At 39.7% G+C, this 21,808-nt stretch overlaps 1 protein-coding gene across 2 annotated transcripts in view; it reads right to left on the bottom strand.

The window, feature by feature from the left end:
- Positions 1-21,808, bottom strand: part of LOC150075240 (synaptic vesicle glycoprotein 2C-like) — a 212,684-nt gene that overhangs the window by 57,240 nt on the left and 133,636 nt on the right. For both annotated transcript variants that reach the window (XM_090388690.1, XM_090388691.1), the window contains exon 5: positions 9,610-9,761. In XM_090388690.1, the coding sequence (XP_090244816.1) occupies positions 9,610-9,761 (152 nt within the window). The remainder of the gene's footprint in view (positions 1-9,609; positions 9,762-21,808) is intronic.

The following is a 21,808-nucleotide window of genomic DNA, read 5'->3' on the forward strand; positions in this document are numbered from 1 at the left end:
TGTATAACATATATTAGCGCAGAATTCTTTACAGAAGTTTGAAGTTATTTAATAAAACCAAACTTCCTGTACGGCTTGCACAGCGATATTGTTTGTATGTTTCTGAAAGGAGCAGTTATAAGAAAAGGTAACAACTAAGTTATTTGACTCAGCCTTGCATGAGAGTTTGCTGTATAAGCTGTAACATATTGGAATCCCAAGGAAAATCCTTAAATGGATTGCAGGGTAGGAGCCAGACGTTGTGATTAATGGTTATTCTTCAGATTGAACTAAAGTAAGGAGGGATTCCCCGAGAATCAGTACTGGGACCAGCATTGTTTTCAATGCTTTTAAATGATATGATGTCAAAATTTGTAGATAATGTCAAGATTGTTGGAGTAGTCAATGAATAGCACCAACCAGTGCTTCATCAGGACTTCACAGTCTTTAGGGATGGTCAGAAAAGTGGCAGCTATGTCAATAGAGCAAAATGCAAGGTCTTACATTTGGAGAACAGCAACTTAACAAGTAATATAAAAAAAAAAAAAAAAATTAAAGTCAGTTCCTACTTAGGTCAACAAAGAAAAATTTTATTTTAGTTACTTTTTATTAAATAATTGCAATTAATATAAATATGTATATACATATGACAGAATCACAATATTAAGTGGCAAAATAGAAAGCGAATTTCCTTGCAATTTTCCATTTTCCTTTCTATATATGGTGTTGGACTATTATTTTTATTCACGTGTTTCATTTTCCATTTTGTTCCCTCCTTGACTCAGACTAGAACCCAGAATGAAAAAAGAATCTGAAAAAGAAATTTTTTTCCAGCGATCTATACGCTTCGCCACTGACGGTATTTATTCCTAAATTTATATCCTGCTAAATATCTTATATAAGAGAAATTTTTTTCTCCCATATAAAACTAAAATTAATTAATTAAATTTAATTAATTAATTAATATTTGAAAAAAACTATTAACATCAAGTGTCATCCACTACAAGTTTAAAAAAATGTATTTGAACTTGAGTGGATGAATAAAAAGTATTTTATTAACGATTGAAAATTTGAACAAGATGTATAAATATATGTAGGGAGAGTGTGAACTAATAGTAGGAATTGAAAAAAGAACTTATATACTTGGTAGGGTTGAATTAAAATTAGTAGAAGAAAAAATGGATTTGGAAGTTACGATACGGACAGATGCGAATTTCTCTGAGCAGTACAGCCAGCCGGCAAGTATGGCCTATGGTATCCTACTGATGACTTATCTAACATTTGCTTGTAGTAGAGAAAGGAACGTCATAATTCGACTGTATACGGCAACTGAAAGATCACGCTTGGAATAATGTGTTCAAGTATAGAGAACGCGCACCTAAAAAAAAAAAAAAAAAAAAAAAGACATTGAGCTTTTTGAAGGGGTCAAAGACGGGCAACACGTCTGGTGAAATTGACAAAACAGCGGCCATAAGAGAACTTTGAATATGTGGGCTACAACACACATTAAGTTTGGTTTGGGTTTACTTGAAGTGAATTTTTTTTTTTTTTGAGTCTGCAAATGTAATTACCTGATACTTACAGGTGGCAGATAATTATATTTGCATCTAAACCTTTTTTTTTTATTTGCTCATTAGCTGAGGAGAAGGAGGGAATGTTGAAGGGATTCGTATTACTCTTTATTGTGGCAAGAAATGAAAATTTTAATATCTCCAGCATACATCAGAAATATTTATCTTACTTTGTTCTTTGTAGTAATCTAATTCACTCTTAAGTTTATCTAAGATGCTGACAAATTACATCAGAAGCCTAGAGACTCAGGATTTCGGGGTGAGAGAGAGAGAGAGCTTACATCTTTTTCTCGAAAATTAATAGAATTTTGAGTATTTATGAAGATCGGAAATATTAACTTCTCCAGCAATCAAATCTAGTAAATGTCCATAAAAAAATATTCTAATAAGTTCTGAAATGAATAAATAAACTTAATTTAACTTTGTCGTAACTTTGAATACTATTTCTAGTCGCTTCACTTCTTCAAATACACTCATAAGCCAAAACATTACGATCAACCCTATCTCCACGAGTGGACGCATCTCACAGAAACCTAGGGGTGACGTCACCGACCGGCGCAGCATACAGCGTGACGGCACGGTAAAGTGTGTTTAGGGTTAAACGGCACCAGGGGTTTCCCACATCACCGCGTAGTTTACATTGTGGGTGAACCAGTTGACTGGAAAAGCCTGAGATTTAAAAGTGTATGGGCTTTGTATATGTGTGATGCCTTGTACCGTTGTTCATCTGGTCATTTAGCCGCTGGGCCCCTACTGAGGCCCAACGTTTCCCCACTTACACCTCGTGGAGGCAGACCAGGAATCCAGTTTCACTCTTTTCACTCTGGCAGGTCCTGCCGCTTAATTTCCTGAGATTTCGGAGGCTAGGACCTTAAAAAAAAAAAAAAAAAAAAAAAGAGAGAAGAAAGAAACGCGTCGACGTAGGGATAGAATCGCTTAGTTTTGCTAGGCTAAGTTATGGGCGTAAGGTAATTTAGACATGTTAAGTTTTTGGTGTGTAGGGCTTTCGCTAGCATATAGGTAGAGAGGGGGAGGCAGAAGGCTGGGGGGGAGAAAGACAGAAATATGGGGCCAATAGAGTAGGTAGCCCCAGTTTTCAGTGGGGCATGCCCCTGCCCCACCAGAGTAGAAGATATAGGGTGGAGAGGAGGGGATTTTTTTTTTTTTTTTTTTTTTGATTTGGTAGTTGTTGGCGCATCGGCTTCTGTGGCCATATTGCACCTCCCAAGGTTTTTGCAGTACTTTGATCCAAGCCCGAGGCGGGAATCGAACCCGCGACCTTTGGGTTGCCGGGCAGGTACTTTACCCACTCGGCTAGCCCGGTCGGCCAGAGGAGGGGAGGACGAAAACGTCCCCTCCCAAGGAAGTAGGAATAAAGGTGAAGGGGGCTAGAGTACCCTCTTCAGATCGCCATATGGCTATTGGCAGCTATTGTTGCATTTCTGTTTTCAAGTTTCTTCACTCATGGGGCAAGCTCCTTGTGATTGTGTCTATCATATTTAGTTTCAGCCCTTACATTGTCCTGGCTGATGTCTCAATAGTGATACTTGATGTCAGTCATTGTAGATGGTGATTAATGTCCTTCGCCTGACGAAGAGGTCTTGTGCGAACTGGGATAATGCTCTATATTCATCCTCAGTATCTATGAAATGGGATTCCAATCCTTTTGGTAGGTATCTTATTTTTGTTATAAGTACCCCTCTGAGGTCTTCATATTGTGGGCACTCGTACACTATGTGATTCCAGCTTTCTGTCTCCCCGCACGTACAGTTGGAGTCCTCAGTGAGTCCGAATCCGTGCAGCTTCTCATTGTAGGGTCCGTGTCCTGTTATTAGAGATGTCAAATGGTACCCTGGGAAGTACCAGGGTCGGCTGTTTTGGGTAGATTTTCTGGAGGTCTGGTAGATATCTTCTGGTTATCTCGCCCTTGGTGGTCTCCGTCTATCTTCTCTGTCATAATTTTAGCAGGTGGGTCTGTAGTCTAGTTTTTTCTGTTTTTAGGTTGTTCGCTGGGTCAGTTGTGTAGTCCAGATGTGTGGCCACCACTCCCCTGGGCACGGTAGTGCCAATAAGTTCGTCAGTGCGAAACACTTGCAATGAGGAAAGGGAAGGAGCTGACTGAGTTTGAGCGGGGAATTATTTGTAGCGCTAGGAAGACGGGGGTTATCATCTCAGCAACCGCAGGCACTGTCAGCTGTTCGAGGGCTGCCGTAGTGAAGGTGTGGTGGGATGGCCCGAAGAGGGACACAACCACCCAAAGTGCCTGGACAACAGATAGCTCACGATCCCTCAATTAACGGGAGACTAACCAGGGCGGATAGAAAAATATTTCCGAGCACACCATCCAGAGTAGGCGACCTGTTTATGTGCCCATTTTAATGACTGTCATTGACACTTCCGCAGTGGGCACGGAGGCACCGTTCCTGGGGGGTAGCTCTTAAGTACAGCAATAAACAGATAATAATAGGAAAAGAATTGCCTGGTCTGATGAATTAAGGTTCCAACTGCATAATGACGATGGACAAGTGCATATTCAACGGCGAGCAAATGAAATGTATGGTTGGACGAAAACAGGCAGGCGGCGATGGTATCACGGGTTGGGGGATATTTTCATGGACATCAGTAGATCCCCTCATCCCCATTGAACACACCTTCACTACCAGATCCTATTTGAGCATTTTGTTGACCCAAGTTTTGCCCTTCATGGTGACCGTGTATACAGATGGCACTGGACTCTGTCAACAAGACAACGCCCCGTGTCGCAAGTCTCGCATTATACAGGAATGGTTCGAGGATCACGACTAAGCATTTCGTGGGCTTCCCAGGTCCCCAAATTCCTCCGAACATCAATCCCATCAAACATTTCTGGAATGCGGCGGAAAGCAGCATTCGCTCCGATGCCAAACCCTGGGATGTCCTTCTGTCCAACTGGTCCAGAACATCTGAAGATACCTTCCGCGGTTTCGTAGATTCGATGCCACGCCGGGAGCAAGCCGTTATCACTGTGAAAGGCGGCCCAACGCGCTATTAGGTAAGTGGCTTATGAGTGTATAAGAAATACAGTACTTGGATATATAACCAATATACAGGGTGTTTCTAAATAACATCGACTGAATTATAGGTGTAATTCTATGTAATAAAACAAATAAAAAAGTGATTTAGTATAAATAAATATTTTACTATGTACGTGTCTGCTTTTTCTTATTTATTTTTCATATTTTTTTTAACTTTTTTATTTCGGTATTCAACACTCTATAGCTATTTTTTAAAATTAATACAGCTATAGCTTCGGACCCCCACGGAATTGGATACCAATTTATAAAAACGACTTACTTGTTCTGATATGTAGAACTGCTCCCTTACTTTTATCAGCATGAGTTAAAACATCCTCTACTCGTATATTTAAACGTTGTTATAAATTAATGAAACGCCACTATATATGCAGTAATTTAAGACCGCAATCCGTAAAATCTTATTCCTCAAGAACACATTCCTAAAGCATTTGTGAGAAAGTGGGAGTATCATTTTTATCCCTTTATTTTACTAATGTTTAAAATGCAGTCGAAGTAACATACTAGCAAATAACCATTTTTCTTGTTATCGTGATCAAAAATGAAACCTTATAATAATATGATCATTACAGAAAAGCAGATATTGTTTACAAAAATAAAACTTTTCCCATCACCTTTGAGCGGTTTCAGATTTCCTTTCTTTAAACTGTCTCAGCGTTGTAAGTAATCATCTGTTTCTCCTCCTCTTTTCCTTCCTGGTAAGTTTATTATCTCCATCATAAATATTCTGGATGTTTCAACGGTTCGTGCTGATAAGGGCAGGGATGACTCCTATAGCGATATCCGTTTGTTCCGAAGTTCCCTGGCTAACTACTTCTTCTGGGCATAAACTGAAGTTATGACCAAGTTTCTTGTCTCGTAGGTTTTAATGGGATGCGTGCCATATTATCAGTCAGGATATAGATAAAAACTTCTTGGAGCCATTAGTAATGTATCAGATAATATCTGATTTCGGTATTTAAAAACTTCATGAAACATACTTAAAATATACCACGTCGTTGAATAGAACGTAGCATTTTTATTTAATATTTAAGTTTCGTTATGTTTGTTTTAAGTGAATGCTTCCAGAGAATAAACGCTGAAGCAGCTACCGCAATGAGGAGTCAGTGATACACATTCCAGTAAATTTTGTGTTTTTGTTGGTCGTTTTTGGATTGAAAAACTGGACTAGTAGGAATGGTACAAATCATGCAGTTCTCATTCGATATCGACTAACTCCGCCACAGTATGAAAGGAGAACCCATAAAATTTCCTGGCTTCTTGAAGGGAATTAAACCTGTTCTTTCTATGCAGTTTGGAAGAAACTAGTCTTAGTCATTTTTTGTGTGTGTGCGCGCGCGTTCGATGCAGAGAGAGATACGAATTTCTCCAGCTAAGGAGTGGTAGTATATTTCTCATCATTGGCATTTACGTTGTTAGAGAAAACGTATACAACGTGCTGTAAAATAAGTGGTTCGTTGTTTGCACCACGTTTTGCTTCAGCATATATATAACAGCTTTAGAAACATATGCTGCGAGCAACTTTAGATAAAATTTTTGTTCTTTAATTAAAAACACAAATGAGCCTATGGTATCGAAAATTCAACGGTCTTATACATCGCACTGTGTAGCCCGACAGTTTCTGACTATGCACCGAATGGCTGGCATTCCCCTTCCTCTTTCCTTATATTTCGGATCGCGCTCCCTGCAAACTTCTTGTTTTCAAAGATAAACTTAAATCTCAAAGAGACTTCAGTAAGTCTTGGAGATCAACAAAAATCGCAGGAGACTTGACAATATTGCGAAAAATGAATTTCAAACATGTTTCAAATGCAGATTTGCTGGGTTTGATGTATTAAAACACAAGGGGTGGGGGAGAGGAATACTTTGTAAGTCAAATTAAGTGAATCTTTATTTTTAAATTCAATCCATTATTTCTAGGTTGCACTTCGTGTGTTTTCGTGCGTGCGCACTACCTAACCATAGTATTAGGACTCTATCACATTTGGGACTTTTAATAAACAAATTTGGGTATGGGACCATCTTTGGCAGCATCGGTCAATCTTTCGGCGAGTTCCTGTAGCAAGCAACAGGAATTTCTTTCTCTTCCTTCTTTGTTCTGCTGTAGAAAGTAAGGCCTATTGACCGTGCCCTCATTCAACGTTCCAGTTCATCACAAAGATTCAATCAGATTTAGGTCTCGAATTTGGGCTAGCCAGATAAGTTGTTTTTTTTTTCACTCCTCTCTCTGTCTGATTGAGCATTATTGTGAGGGCCCATTTCCGCACATCGTCAGAAAGTGGATGCACTGGAATTGTCCAAGGTATCAATATACATTTGATTGTTTTTGGCAACAACCAACGGTCCGAAGTGAACCACCAGATGCAGCTCCAAGGTATCTATATACATTTGATTGTTTTTGGCAACAACCAACGGTCCGAAGTGAACCACCAGATGCAGCTCCGCCCTATGATCTCGCCTTCTCCGGACTTCATTGTCGGTATTCTCCCTACTCACATTCGATCGTCTGATCCAAAGATTGTAACTCGGCTTATCGCTCCACTGGAACTGCTTCTACTAATCAGTGCGAATGACTTTCTGGCGTTTGTTGGTATGATCCGTGGCTTGTGAATAGCAGTCCTCCGTGAAAACTCAAGCAATATCCATGTTTTCAATCTCCATGACAACCTTACTAACCTTCAACGCATTTACAGACATTCCTGTGGGCACATTAAGCTCCAACGCAACATTTTCCGAAGGCCAGTCTATTCACTTCCAACACTATGCACCGAATACCTGGCATTCCTCAGGATTCGGCAGTTCTTGTCCATCTTTGTTTCTTTTTTTTTTTTTGCCTACTTGATCGTTTGTGATCATATATTCCCTTAGTGTGTTTTTTTTTTTTTTTTTGTCTTTTCAGTATATCGGTTACAGATGATCTTATGGGACTCAAAATAGCGTGGTATTTCGCGCATAAAAAAGAAAAAAAAATTAAAAATGCTGAAATAGCATCCGACGATACAGCATCTTTGAAGCACTGTGAGCAGTTTACTTTGTATCATTCCGCTTGTTTGTGATATCTGCTATTCTTTCACACTTAAACCTGGTATTGCTCTGCCCACATTTCATTCGCACTGCCTACTTCATTTGGAAGGGTGAACGTATCGTTTTGTTAAGGTAGTGTATGTATGTAAGTATTAACGATCTACAATCGTACTCATAACTGTAAGTTTTTTATGTTTGTAGAATTATGTGTTTGCAGGTCGATTTGCATGTTGTGTGTGCTGAAAAACTCGGAATCACTCATGGGGTTGTGTGCGCTGAAAAACTCGGAATCACTCGGAATCATCATCCGCTTGAGATCCGCTAACTGAATTAAGAGCAGTAAGAAATTTCACCAGTCGTCGATGGGAATCGAACCTACACTTCTCCAAAAGAGTGATCGACGGCGATATAAGACTTATAAGAGGTGTGGCAGTAAAGTTCCCGGACTGGTGCTGTTGCGGTCATGTTCGATGAGTTTGAAAATAAACAGAAGTGGTCTGTTAGGGTTAAAACTTCTTCCAACAGACGGTGGTACAGGATTGTCCAGTAGGTTGACAGAGTGCTAGAAACAACCAGTTTCTTTAGTAGCGTTAACGTTTCGCGTCACGATTTTGCTTTAAACTGTAAAAATTTGCAACAGAAACGTATGAAATGCTAAAAACTGATTATGGTGATGAAACGTTAATCGTATCAGTGTGTTTAAATGATATAAGCAGTTTAAAGACGCACGTGAGGATGCTCGCGATGACCCAAGAAGTGGGTGTCCAGCAACTTTTCGAAATGAGAACAGAGTTACAAAAGTTTTTGGAAAATTGTCGCAAGAGATCGTCGTGTGACCCTCAGAATGATGGCTGATGAGTTGGGTATGAATAAGAAGACGATTATTCAAATTCTACAGGAAAATTTATGGAAAAGGAAAGTCTGTGCGAAATTTGTGCCGCACAACCTCACGGATGAGCAGAAGCCACGAAGAGTGTCATCATGCGAAGACTTCGTCCAGACTTGTCAAGACAATCCTAATTTCGTCGACTATATTATCACTGAAGATGAGAGTTGGATGTTTCAGTACGACTTCGAGACGAAGCATCAGAGCATGCAGTGGACTTCAAAATCATCACCAAGGCCCAAAAATTTCATATACAGAAGTCTAGGATCAAGATGATGCTGATCATGTTTTTCGACAATCAGAATGTGATTCACAAGGAATTTCTACCTATAGGGGAGCGAGTCAATTCTGCGTTCTATGTACAGGTCCTTCAGAGACTGTTAAAGTGCATTTCCCGAGTGAAGCTCCAATTTCAAGAGAAAGCCAGCTGGCTCTTGTTGCATGCCCCTGCATTCCGCACTTGTTGTGAAGATATTTCTGATGAAACATGGCATTCTACAGATCAACAATCCACCCTACTGTTCCGACCTAGTTCCAGTGGTCCTATTCCTCTTTTCCACGGTGAAAAACTATCTTCAAAGGAAAGAGATTTCAGGATGTTGAGTACATAAAGAAAAACGTAACCACCGAACTGAACATCATCTCTTTGGACGCCTTCTCTGACTATTTTCAGACTTTTAAAACGGTGTAATAAGTGCATTCACTCAGGTGGTGATTACTTTGAATAAAAATACAGTAAAACTATTTTTGAGCTCCTTCATTTTGTGTTGTTTTTATTGAACCAGTCCGGGAACTTTATTGCCACACCTGGCATATGTTTATATATTATAACACGAACTCAGAAGTTGTAAAACTGTGCCAATCAAAAATATAATATGAAGAATTCAATATTATACAAGAAATGAAAATTGAAAGGAAATATTAAAAACAATTTCTGATGAGCAGAAAATAATTTGAAATTCTTATAAACTGGGATATTTCTGCTTTACAACAGTAGATAACGGTTTCTGCTTGTATGTATTATTTTTATGTTGTGTTTCTGTAATTTTTACACTGAGAATCAAAATAAACGTCTTACCTGTTTTCGGAATTATTCCCCAAGCTAGTACGGCTACAAACACTCCTCCTACTGCCCAAAATATGAGAAGCAAGCTCAAGTGGCGTCCTCTGTGTTTTCTCGTTAGAAATTCTGAATAATAAGTGAATACTATTGGAAGCGAGCCGCCTATGCTGGAAATAAAATGAAATATTATTTAAAATAAACTTTTCTTCACGTGAATTCTTATATATTGACAAATAAAATAAGGAATTAGAGACCGGGGGCTGGGGGAAGAAATTAAAATAATAATCATGCCTTCAAATAAAAAAAAATTATAACCACAGTCATGAGAAAATTTCTACTAATTATTACTTAGTTTCCTCATCTTTTATTCATCTACAGAATACCGAGTCTGAAAAATTGATCGTGAATATTTAATTAGCTGTATAAGGCATTCCAATCGGAAGCATCCATTCTTTTCTGAGAATGTTCTTTCCATTCTTTTCCGACTAAGACCACTCCATCTATTCGTTGACCTCGGCCTTAAGTGGGATGAAGGATTAACCTTCATACCTCACTTCGAATACATTAGAAAGAAGACATACAGCACTCTCGAGCATTAGACAGAAACTCATCGGTCTCCGAAGCCCTCATCTTATGATCCAATACATTCTTAAATGTGTTACACCAATCCCGTTGTACGCATCAACTATCTGGTCATTGGCCCCTGAGAACAACATCAAGGCCTTCTTAGGCGTGGAATCTCCTTAACTTGGAATCTCCTCTTTTCGATCTTCTCTGTCTTAAAATCTCTCTACCTCATTATGTCAAATTCATCTGTTGTCTCTACCGTTCTCCCAACTCCACTAATCACTTGGAGCTGTTTGACTTCCTCTCTTTGCAACTTGATTTTCTCAAGTCCAACTTTTCTAACAGTGAGGTAATTTTCCTTGGTGATTTTAATGTTCACAACTCCAACTGGCTTCCGTTATGTAGCCAGACCGACTCAGCTGGTCGAGATGCTGAGGCTTTTGCAATTACTAATGATCTTGCACAGATTGTTCATTTACCTACAAGAATACTGGACAATCCTAACCATACACCCAACACGCTTGATCTTTTTCTCACAAACAACCCTTCTAAGTACACGGTCGAAGTGAGAGGTCCGTTAGGTACCGCAGATCACAACTTGGTGATTGTCTCTTCTCGAATGGAGACTTTATTTCATGACTATTCCCAACATCGTATTGTTTGGCATTACAAGAATGCAAAATGGGATGACCTGCGAGATTTATTTTCTTCTTTTCCTTGGTCGGATTACTGTTTCAAAACTCCTGATGTTAACGTTTGCTCAGATCGTGTCAGTGAAATTATTCTTGCAGGAATGGAATCCTTTATCCCACACTCCACTTTAAAACCTCGTCCTTTATCTAAACCTTGGTTTTCCAATAAATGTGCTAAGGCTTTTCAAGAGAAGAACGTTGCATATCGTACTTGGCTTGTTTCTAATTCTTCAGTTTCATTTTCTGCCTACACCAAAGCTCGCAACAATTGTAAAGCAGTTATTAATCAGTCCAAACTAGAGTTTGAACAGGCTAAGAGTAGAAAACTTGCTTCTTGCCCTAATGGTAGCCGAGCCTTCTGTTCTCTTGTCAAAGCTATTGGCCGCAACTTTTGCCCATCTCTGTTCCCACCTCTGTCCAAACCAGATGGTTCTGTTGTCACTTCAGCCAAGGATAAAGCTGACCTGCTAGCATCCCATTTTTCTTCCAACTCATGTATTAATGATCTTGGTAAAACACCTCCCACCATTCCCAACACGCTCCATTCAATGCCTCCTGTGGTCTTCCGTCAAAAGGATGTCAGAAGGATTTTGACGAATCTTGATGCTAAAAAAGCTCCAGGTCCCGATGGTATTTCTCCACTTGTTCTCAAAATATGTGCTCCTTAACTTACTCCTATTCTTTTCCGCCTTTTTTCACTTTCTTATTCCAAAAGTGTTTTTCCTTCTTCTTGGAAATTTTCTCATATTAGCCAGTTCCTAAAAAGGGTGACAAATACCTCCCATCCAATTATCGTGCCATTGCAATTACTTCTACTCTTTCTAAAGTAATGGAGAAATCAATTAACCGCCAACTCTTAAACTACCTAGAAACCTTCCCTCTGATCAACGATCACCAGTATGGATTCCGTCAGTGTCGATCCACTGGTGATATTTTGGCTTATGTTACCCATTTATGGACTAATTCAACGGAAAGGTTCGGTGAAATACAAGTAGTTGCTCTTAATATCTCAAAGGCTTTCGATCGTGTTCGGCATAAAGGTCTTCTAAACAAACTTCTATCTTATGGTTTGCCAACTGTTTTTTGTAATTGGTTATCCAGTTATCTCTCTGATCGCTCACTGAGGGTGATGGTAGATGGCTCTCTGTCTTCTAACTTCTCCACTAATGCCGGTGTCCCCGAAAGTTCAGTTCTTTCCCCCACTCTTTTCCTCTTGTATACTAATGACATTCTTCCATTGACTGGAAATCCTATACATAGTTTTGCCGATGATAGCACTTGGCATTCCACTTTCCATTTTGAGAAACCTTGTCCAGCTCAATCAGCTTCAACTTCTCAAAAATCTGCTACCAGTTCCTTAAATGCCGATCTTCAGGTAATTCTCCAGTGGGGCAAAGACAATTTAGTTGATTTCAATCCTTCTAAAACTCAGTCTTGTCTTATATCTCACGAAAATGATTCTTCTGCTCCTATGCTTTTCTTTGGTGACACTCCGATTTCTAGGCAAAATGATATATCTCTTTTGGGGATTAGCCCGACTTCTAATCTCTGGGCACAAACACATTAGAAATATTGCTTCCTCTGCATCTAAAAAACTGGGCTTTCTCTTTTGCTCTGGGTGTTACTCTTTTTTCCAAACAGCTGTTCACTCTATACAAATCACAAATCCACACTACCATGGAATATTGTTCCCACATCTGGGGCAGTGTCCCCAAAACCTCTCTCGGGCTTCTAGATTCCATTCAGAAGAGGGCAGATAGGTTAATTAATGATTCATCTCTAACAGAGTCTCTCCACTCGTTGTCTCACAGACGTACTGTTTCTGCTGCGTGCCTCTTCTACAGATATTTCCATGGGCATTGTTCTTCTGAATTGGCTTCTACAATTCCCGCTCTCTCTTTCAAAACAGTCCGAACACGTGCCGCCACCAGCCAACATCCATTTACTGTCCAACGTCAAACTCACAGAACGAACTTTTAATCTTCCTCGTTTATTCATTCAGCTGCCGTTTTCTGTAACAACCTTCCTTCATACGTATTTCCTGAAAATTACAGTCTGCAGAAGTTCAAGTCCAATGTCAACAAATATCTTCTTTCGTCTTCTCAACTTCCAACCCGAGAACGGTACTAAGTACTATAGGTTCTAATACCTCTTGTGTTTGGGGTTTACATAAATAAAAAAAAAAAAAAAAAGGCGTGGAATACTGGTTCATGAGATGGCTAAATAGGATCGCCGGGAATCCGTTTACCATTTCAAGAGCGGTGTTATATGCCAACCTTGACATCACACCCTGGAATCATTACTAGAAACATATTAACTCTGGAAAGTTATTAACAGAGAAACTAGATGCGCCTAAAGTGGAAAAATTGATCACTCGCCTTCGGATGATGCGACGGAGAATAAATGGGGAAGAACCAAGTCTCAAGTGTGAATTGACTCAAACTCTCTGGGAGATTTTTTCCAGCAAATATTATTAAGTATTTTGATAATTTAAACATAGATCCAGAGGAACTATGTACAGATAAAATATACATGAAAGAAATCTTTGGTAGTGTGTACCGGCAGGTACAAATATATTAAGAACACTAATTTAATAATTAATATAATAATATTTATTTCTTAACAATTACTTTGTAATTAATAACTAATTAATAATTAATCTAATAATCACATGCTCTGTATTTTTTTTTTATTTTCAAATTTTGTAAGTAAGTTCATGTAAATATGCTCGTAAATATTAAAATAATGTAACCACACCCTCTAGCCACATGCTGTTAATGGCTGTCTCGAAAGTGAAATAAATAAATAGATGATAATAATAATAATAATAATAATAATCGTTGTTATAAAAATGCGCAACTTTTCAGTGCTAACTTATGTGGGATATCCAGTGTCTTCGAGTTTTGTTTAGTAGTTAGTATATCCTCTGCTTTCTTTCAATACGCTTCTAGAGATACAAAATTGTTTATAAATTCGTACAGACGAAATGTGATTGTATAAGAACAGCAATGGTTGCATTCTCACAGCTCATACAAGAAGAGTTTTGTAAGCTTAGACAAACAGACTATGGTTTTATTATTATTTATTCAAGTAAAGGAAAAGGAGAGGTTACATCTACTCCTAGGCAGCAAACATTTGCTAGGAGGGTAAACATAACTATAACAGATTAACAATATATACATTAATATAAGGATACAGATCAAATTTATTGCAGCAGGCGAAGACAATGTTCAGTGCATTATGGCCACAGAAGCCGATGCGCCAACAACTAACAAAAAAAAAAAAAAAAAAGGCAACGTTCAGGATAAATATTCTAAATAAATTCAGCATCCCTGGAAGCACGGTGCGGGAGAGCAGGCAAATTGTAGAAGGCTGTCCGGAACAGGAGGGACGTGCAGTTTGTCCTCAAGCACAGAAGCCTACGGAGAGTGGAGGAGACTTGAAACATCTAAAATTATAGTACTGTATTGCTTAGGTATCCGCAAAGATTTTGGATCTGTAGGTCTTGTCCACGCAAATCGCCTCGGGGTTAATATTTAGGTCGTTCAGGAGACCAATCGTATTTGCTTGGAACATATGACTGAGCGAGGTGATTTGGTTGAGGGCAGGCCGAATTTTAGATGTTTGGTGATTAGTTGCCCTTTGTTATCTTTGAGTAGAATGATGAGCCTAGTGATCATGGGAGAAACTAGTCTACCCGGAATAAGCTTGGAGAGGGTTATTATATTGTGAGCAGTGATTATTTGTTTCCAAGGGGTCATTCCATGCAGTGAGTGCATTATAGCTCTAGAGGCCGCCGTAGCCTAGTGGTCAGGCGCGTGGGTGCATAAGTACACGTGCCTTGAGTGACCGGAGTTCAAGCCCGTGACTGTTGAATACGGTGCTGTTTCTTGTATTCTGTCTTTCGTGTGAACTCCTCTGACCGTTTGGTCATCCCTGAGTATAAACAGAAAATTTATTTTTAGATAGTAAGGAGGTGTCCTCAAGACCTATTGAGGGATCGCAGCAGCCAATACTCAACCCCAAGAACTGCTGCAGGTAGGTTGAAGGAGCGGAGGACCAGATTTTCGACGCATAGAGAGCCACGGGTACAACACAAGTTTGGATAAATCTAGATATTAGCTTCTTATTGCCGTAACCAACCAGTTCCTGACGAGCAGACCGAAGAACTGTATAGAATTTGTTTCTTGCTTCCTTGCAGTGCTCCAGAAAAGACAGATTCGAATCCCAGACCAAACCGAGGTCCCTGTGGGAGTTTACAAACTTGATTTGATGTCTGTTTATAGAGACGTGCATTAGGAATATTCTTTTTCTCTTTGTGAACGTTATCCGGGAAGATTTTTCGGCATTTAGCTCGAGTCCAATGTAATGCAGAAAAGTGTTTCCCTCATTGATTTGCTTTATTGCAGCTCTTTGGACTGAGAGCGCTTGTTCTGACTGATCCGAATGAATGAATGAAGAGCTTCAAATCGTCGGCGTACGAGATCATGTTTTGGAAATTTGCCAGCAGAGTTTCAAAAGCAGTTGCAAACAGTGCTGCTGACAAAACGGCGCCCTGTGGTACTCCCCCCCCCGCTTCTTCCTATTTCATCCCCCATCTACACCCTCCCTCCCATTACTTTCTCTTGTACAGCGACTGCCCCACATGTCCAAATTTAAATCACATCAAATTTTGCCCGACCTTTTAGGCTCTCTAGAAATAGTTCTTTCAGCGTAAAACCCCACGCAGCACTTTCTAAATGCAATTTTACTTAAATCAACAGCGATAACTCCAACCTTTATTTTGGTCCTAGTCACCGAAATCCCAGGAAAGTAAGTGGCAGGACCTGCCAGAGTATAATTAGTCTCTTGGTATACCCGGCCGGCGTCCCCGTCGCTAGGTATGGTAACGCCGGGTCCCACTGGGGGCCCGGCGGCCAACAGGCCGGATGAACAATGGGCACAACAAACTACATACCACATGACCCACACATTATTTTTAAACCTCTGGCATAGACAGGGTACTGTCACTCGATACATAGAACATACGCGGAGATGGGAGAAATCCCCGGATCCATCAGACCCTCAACATACCTATACCCCTCTGCAGACAGTAAAGGAAGGGGAGAGACCATTGTACTCTACAAGGAGCTGTCTTTCGTGCAAAATTTTATTGAGTACGGTGAGGAGGTTATCGGAGATCCTGAAGCAGTTCTTCAGGATGTTAAGTAAGGATGTGATGGAAATCCTATCATATGCAGCTTTGACGTCAAGAAAAATTATGTCGAGCTGAGCTCGAGAATTCAAAGCTTCCTGTATGTTAAAGAGAGTTTGAAGGAGATTGGTGGTAGTAGATCTTCCAGGTACAACGGTGTGAAGGTTGGCGAGGTCTGTGGTGGAAACAGTGCTCTATAAGTTGAGTTAGGATTGTCTTTTCAAAAACTTTAAGGAGTGAAGAGCCCACTGAGATCGGACGAAAATCTTTCACAGCTGTTGGCCTCGAATTCTTGGAATGGGTTTCACGCAGTAGTGTGTTCAAATCTGGAGGAGATTGGATATTTCGCAAAATTTCATTAAATATGTGCAGAAGAGCATACACAACGAAGACAGGTATTTTAACGATAAACAAGGAAAATCCGTCAGACCCGACAGTAGCTTTGTTCTGTAATTCGATTATTACTTTCATCAGATCCTCCTTCGTGATGTTAAGTGTTGACAGTGGAGTCAAATCGATTCTCCTTCGTGATGTTAAGTGTTGACAGTGGAGTCAAATCGATTCTCCTTCGTGATGTTAAGTGTTGACAGTGGAGTCAAATCACGTAATGAGATGGAGATGGGAGGATTCGATTCTTTCTTTACGTGACTCACCAAAAGTATTATCGGTCCACTCAACGAAAAGGCTTTCATCCATCTTAATATCTTTGTAATGCTTTGAAAATGGCTGCTTTGAGCATACTAACCTATTAGCTATGTATCTATTGTTGGAATATCGCTTTTGCTTCAGGAAAAGTGCACGTTTCTTTTTAAAGCTAATGAAATATCACTTGTGGATCCAGTACTCTTCCATTTCCTGTAGGCACGTTGCTTGTCCAGAAAAGCGGCTTCAGGTCTCTTGAGAACCATGGTTTAGTCCATTTACATATTCTGGTGGTTTTTGAAGCTCTTTGAATTGCCATTTCCTTTAGGAGGGAAGCCAGACCATTAGTGGCTTCTTCGATCGGCAGGGTAGAAAGTGCTGCCCAGTTGGTTGAGGCGAGAAAACTCATTATGACATCTTGCCTGATGAAATTAACTGAGAAAATGGTTTAGGTTAGGACTTCATCATCCCATGATGCATCGAAGGGAACGTAAAAGAAAAACGTGAGAAGTTTTTGGTCCGAATTAAAAGTGAAAGTCGGTATTGTGGGCGTCAAATCTGCAGTAAGATGAAATACTAGGTCTAACGCTTGGTCTCCCCTTGTAGGCTGTGACTCAAGGTAATCCAACCCTAAAACTACCGGTTACAACTGTTTACAGTAATCCTAAGAACCCCCCACAATCAGGAGCAATATCTACTAAATGACAAGTACACATATATTGCATTCACTCGATTTGTCCAGGCTCTCTTCACCGCTAGGTGTGCCAAGCTCATCGCAGCTAGGACAGTCCAGAATACTCCCCACCCTCTGCTAACCCCCATTCGGGGGTAGAAAAGTGTAAATCTGTGCTAAGGAAACTACACTGCAAACCCTTTATGGGTAGGATACATGCTGGCACTCAAGTGGGTGCGGAATCGCTGCTGGAACTCAACTGGGTGCGGGATCAATACACAGAGCTCTTGGCCAATAGCGTTCACACAGGCGCACCTGCTCCTGGGACTTTGAAACCTCTTCCCCCTTCTCCTAAATATCTGGTGGACTGTCTTCACTATTAGTTCCCCTTTCTTTCACCCCACAGTCTGATCTCCTCCTGTTCCTCGCTTATTCCTTGCGAACTCTCTTTAACAAAAAGATTTTTTATTTTTTATTTTGGCCTCTGCCACAATAAAAAATAAAAAAATAAAAAGAAAGCGTTCTGGCAGAGGACAGCCAGAGTATGATGGGCAGCCTGGCTTGCCTCCCAGTGGTGGTCGCAGGTAACGTAGGGTTCCATTAGGGACTTTGCAGCCAAGAAGCCAGAGAAACAACAGGACTCAGCACAATACTGTACAGAACCCAGCACAATACTATACAGAACCCAGCACAATACTGTACTAAGAGTCTCAGCTAGAAAGTGGACCTTGGCCGGCTCCTCGTGACCAAGGTTGGGAGTCAGGGGACCAGGTGTCCCCTGCCCCCTGGCTGCAAAATCGCCATTGCCGGCACTCAACACTCAACACAACAAGACACATACTTACACACCTACATACATACACTTGCTGGCATTCACCTTTTCAGATGCTACAGCGGCATATAGGGGAAACCCTGGAGACCGCAATTGAAATAAACACACCTTGACAATACTATACACGCCACACACATTTCTGGCATTTACAGAGTCCTGTATACTTCACAAGAGTACAGAGTGGCGCCTCACCATAAACACTATGCCATTATGTACTTCGCTTAATCAATTTCCTTATATAGTAGCACTAGAAAATAAATTACCACCAGTATTGCGTTGTGACATCCCTCCCATCCATCTTATAATTTTTTGTGCATGAGTCAGAATTACCAATGGTGTCTGAGTGAGGCGCGAGTTAAAAGTTTAAGAAACGTTGTCCAAAGGAATACATCCTCTATAACAGCACTACTCAAAGTGTGGTCCGCGGACCGGTGCGGGTCCGCGAACTGTGTGTTACCGGTCCGCTACGAGATAAGTACAGAAATGGAGAGTAATTCATTTTTCTTGTACAGTATTTTACAAAAGTATCGGTCCGCGACGGATTGGAAATAAAAGAAACTGGTCCTTCACCACAAATAGTTTGAGAAGCACTGCTCTGTAATATTTGACGACCACTACTCGATTCTCTTCAGCAGCTGCTGCAGAATAGTGCAACACCTGACAGGAAGTTGTAAACATTTCCTTTGTTATTGTTATTTTCGAGAGTTAGTACTTCGATTTAACTGCCTATACGGGAGTTAGACCTGTTCGCCAAATCCGATTGTCTATTAAACTGGAAAGGATACAGTACATGATAGCGCCTCCGTAGCCAGGTGGGAAGGAGGAGCAGCAGCAGTGCATAATACACTCTTCTTGATTAGACCGGGGTTCGAGCCCGTCACCACCAAATACGGAGAATGCGGAAAGGTCAGGGAATGACCACCGCATATTCTCGAGCAATATGGCCTTAGTTGCTAATGCTCCTAAAAACCAAATAACAAACAGTACATGATAGGGAATTTCATAACATGTTAAGTAGTGCTTTCCTGATCGATTGAGGAACTGAAATTAATTTAAAAAGTTTGTCTGATTCCAAAAAGTTACGGAACTATAGCAGTTCGTATTTTACAAAGGCTGTAGAGTTTCTAATGGTAAATAATAATAAAATAATATATAAGATGAAGCGTACATATACCTAGAAAAATATTTATTCATACTAGGAAGATGCTTGATTATTCTTATTTATTTAATTTTTAACTATTTTTATTATGTTTACCATTAAAAATTATAAAATTCAAGCAGCAATATTTTTGTAACCGTCGGAAATAGGACACATGTTTGTATGAACTTTTTTCATTTTAAAGTTCGTTAAGTTGAGGTACATTAAATCGAGGGTTTACTCAATTAATGAAATATATGCGTCGAAATCGATACCTTACCTGTACGGTAAAAACCAAAAACGTTTGGTTTTTCGTTTCATGAACACGTCACGCCAAGTAAGCTATTATGTAATTAAATATTTGTGTAATTACGTAATCAACTACTTAAAATAATGAATAAAATAAAAAAAACAAAACGCTTAGGTGAAACAGCGAAGGTTACTGTTTTGAATCAGGATGGAAAAGAAAAGGAGTTAGCATAGATAAATGGTTGCTATCATACTGTATAAAACGAAAGCCTGGCATTGATAAGTTGTCAGTGCAACGGTGTACTAGTAATGCAAGCGTATGAGTCAAACATGATGTAGCCAGGTGGTCATGTAAGAGAGTGCTGTAGCACACGCTCTTTGAGTGGACCGGGGTTCAAGCTCGTGACTGCTAAATACGATTAATGTTCGTAGTGATGATTTATTGTAAACTCTACTGACGTGGTAGTCGTACCGGAGTATAAACAAGAAACAAGAGTTTACCGTGGTTCGAGCTCATAAAACTGCAAAATGCAGTTAGTGATTGTTTAAAATGGTTAGTTGTAAGCTCCTTTGACCTATGTAGTCTTTATGGAGTAGAAACAATATTTAGTTATTTAATTCATTACATTTATATAACTGAACGCTTTGAACTGTCTCATCCATATCCCCATGCAGTAACTGTTAACTAGCTTAAGGCAGTCTTATTCTTAATTTTATTATTCTTATTGTAAAACGTTTTCTCCTTTCATGAGATTTTTTCCATTCAGTGACGGGTACTGGTAATGCAAGTGCATGGGGTAAACCATGCACTCCTTATACCAGCTTTAGCCTCTCTAGCCTTATATATGGTACTATTACAAATCAACTTGTAGGCTTCAGTTCTTTTCATTGCTCTGTAACTGCCCCATGCTATCTTTTTCTGCTCTGTTTGACCGTCCAGCTGCACATTCATCCATTTAGACATCCACCTGCTGCAGTATTTTCTTAATGGTATTCATGTGTTCATGGCTTCTATGATTTTTGCTTTAAAGGTATTCAATAATTCAAGTGTATTCGCCCTCACTTTGCAATCTTCCAAATTAATAAATGCCATATAGCGCCTTAAACTGTCATTGTCCCCTCTTCTGAAATTAAAAACCATGCCTTTACCTTTAAATACTTCAACGTCTTTCTTCATCTTCCAGCTAACGGTTGCGTGTTCACTGCCTGCCAATGGTTCCTATACTTTATGGGTTATTGTGGCAACAAACATCAATCCTTGAGGTGAATGCAAGCATTACTTTGACCCATGTCATCAGATAAACGCGGATCTATATTACACTTCTCCCTCCCACTAGCAATTTCCCTGAACAATGTTCAAATGAATATTGCCTCTACAAAAAAGATTCCTTCTATCTACAAGTGCATCCACGCTGAATCCCCCCCCTAGGGCCTTGCAGATTACTTCAAGTCTTGAATTAATCCACAATACTTTCCGCATATAATCTACCTTATCTTGTCTGAATTGCAGACAGACTTATTCTGACCGAACTTACGCCTTTTTTTTTTCAGCATCGTCCTATATTTATCAAACAAATGGTCATGCTCGTTTAATATCGCAAGTCCCCACATGAATAATAATGCTCTCTTTACTTCCCTTAAATTACCTTACTTCCTTTAAGTCCAAGAATGTCGCGATCCAGACAGAAATTCCCGCAGGCATTTCCGTCTGGATTCCGACATTCTTGGACTTTGTATTGTAAGTGGATCTCGTAGTAACTATTAAGGTAAAATCTGAACTTTAGATAGATTACAAAATTTAAATTTACACTATATTACAGAATTTAAATAACTAAAATATTGCAGAAATGAAACTGTTGACAAAACTTTAACCACCATAGAAGTTAAATTCAAGCTACTGAACGGAAGTTCCTACCAAATATCAATAACAAAGGCTTTCCGAATATTAAGCTGTAGCTTTATAAATACTTAATTAATTCAAAAATAAATTAACCTACGTGACTATATGGATTCAAGCAATATATTAACTACAGTTTAGTATATCAAATAAAAAGAAACCCTCAAAATTATACCCAAAGCTAACCTAATATGAAGCTCCCAGATGCACAGCCACCGTATACAATCAAGTGGTGCAATGTGCTGTACGTGCGCTGTTGTTGTTGGGTTTTAGGCCATGTCACTCTGTGTATATTGTCTGTAAATTGAGTGTGTTATGAGGTCAATTTTC

Source organism: Mastigoproctus giganteus, chromosome 14, assembly GCF_048544385.1.
Source record: "Mastigoproctus giganteus isolate SK-2022 chromosome 14, ASM4854438v1, whole genome shotgun sequence".
Classification (NCBI taxonomy): domain Eukaryota; kingdom Metazoa; phylum Arthropoda; class Arachnida; order Uropygi; family Thelyphonidae; genus Mastigoproctus; species Mastigoproctus giganteus.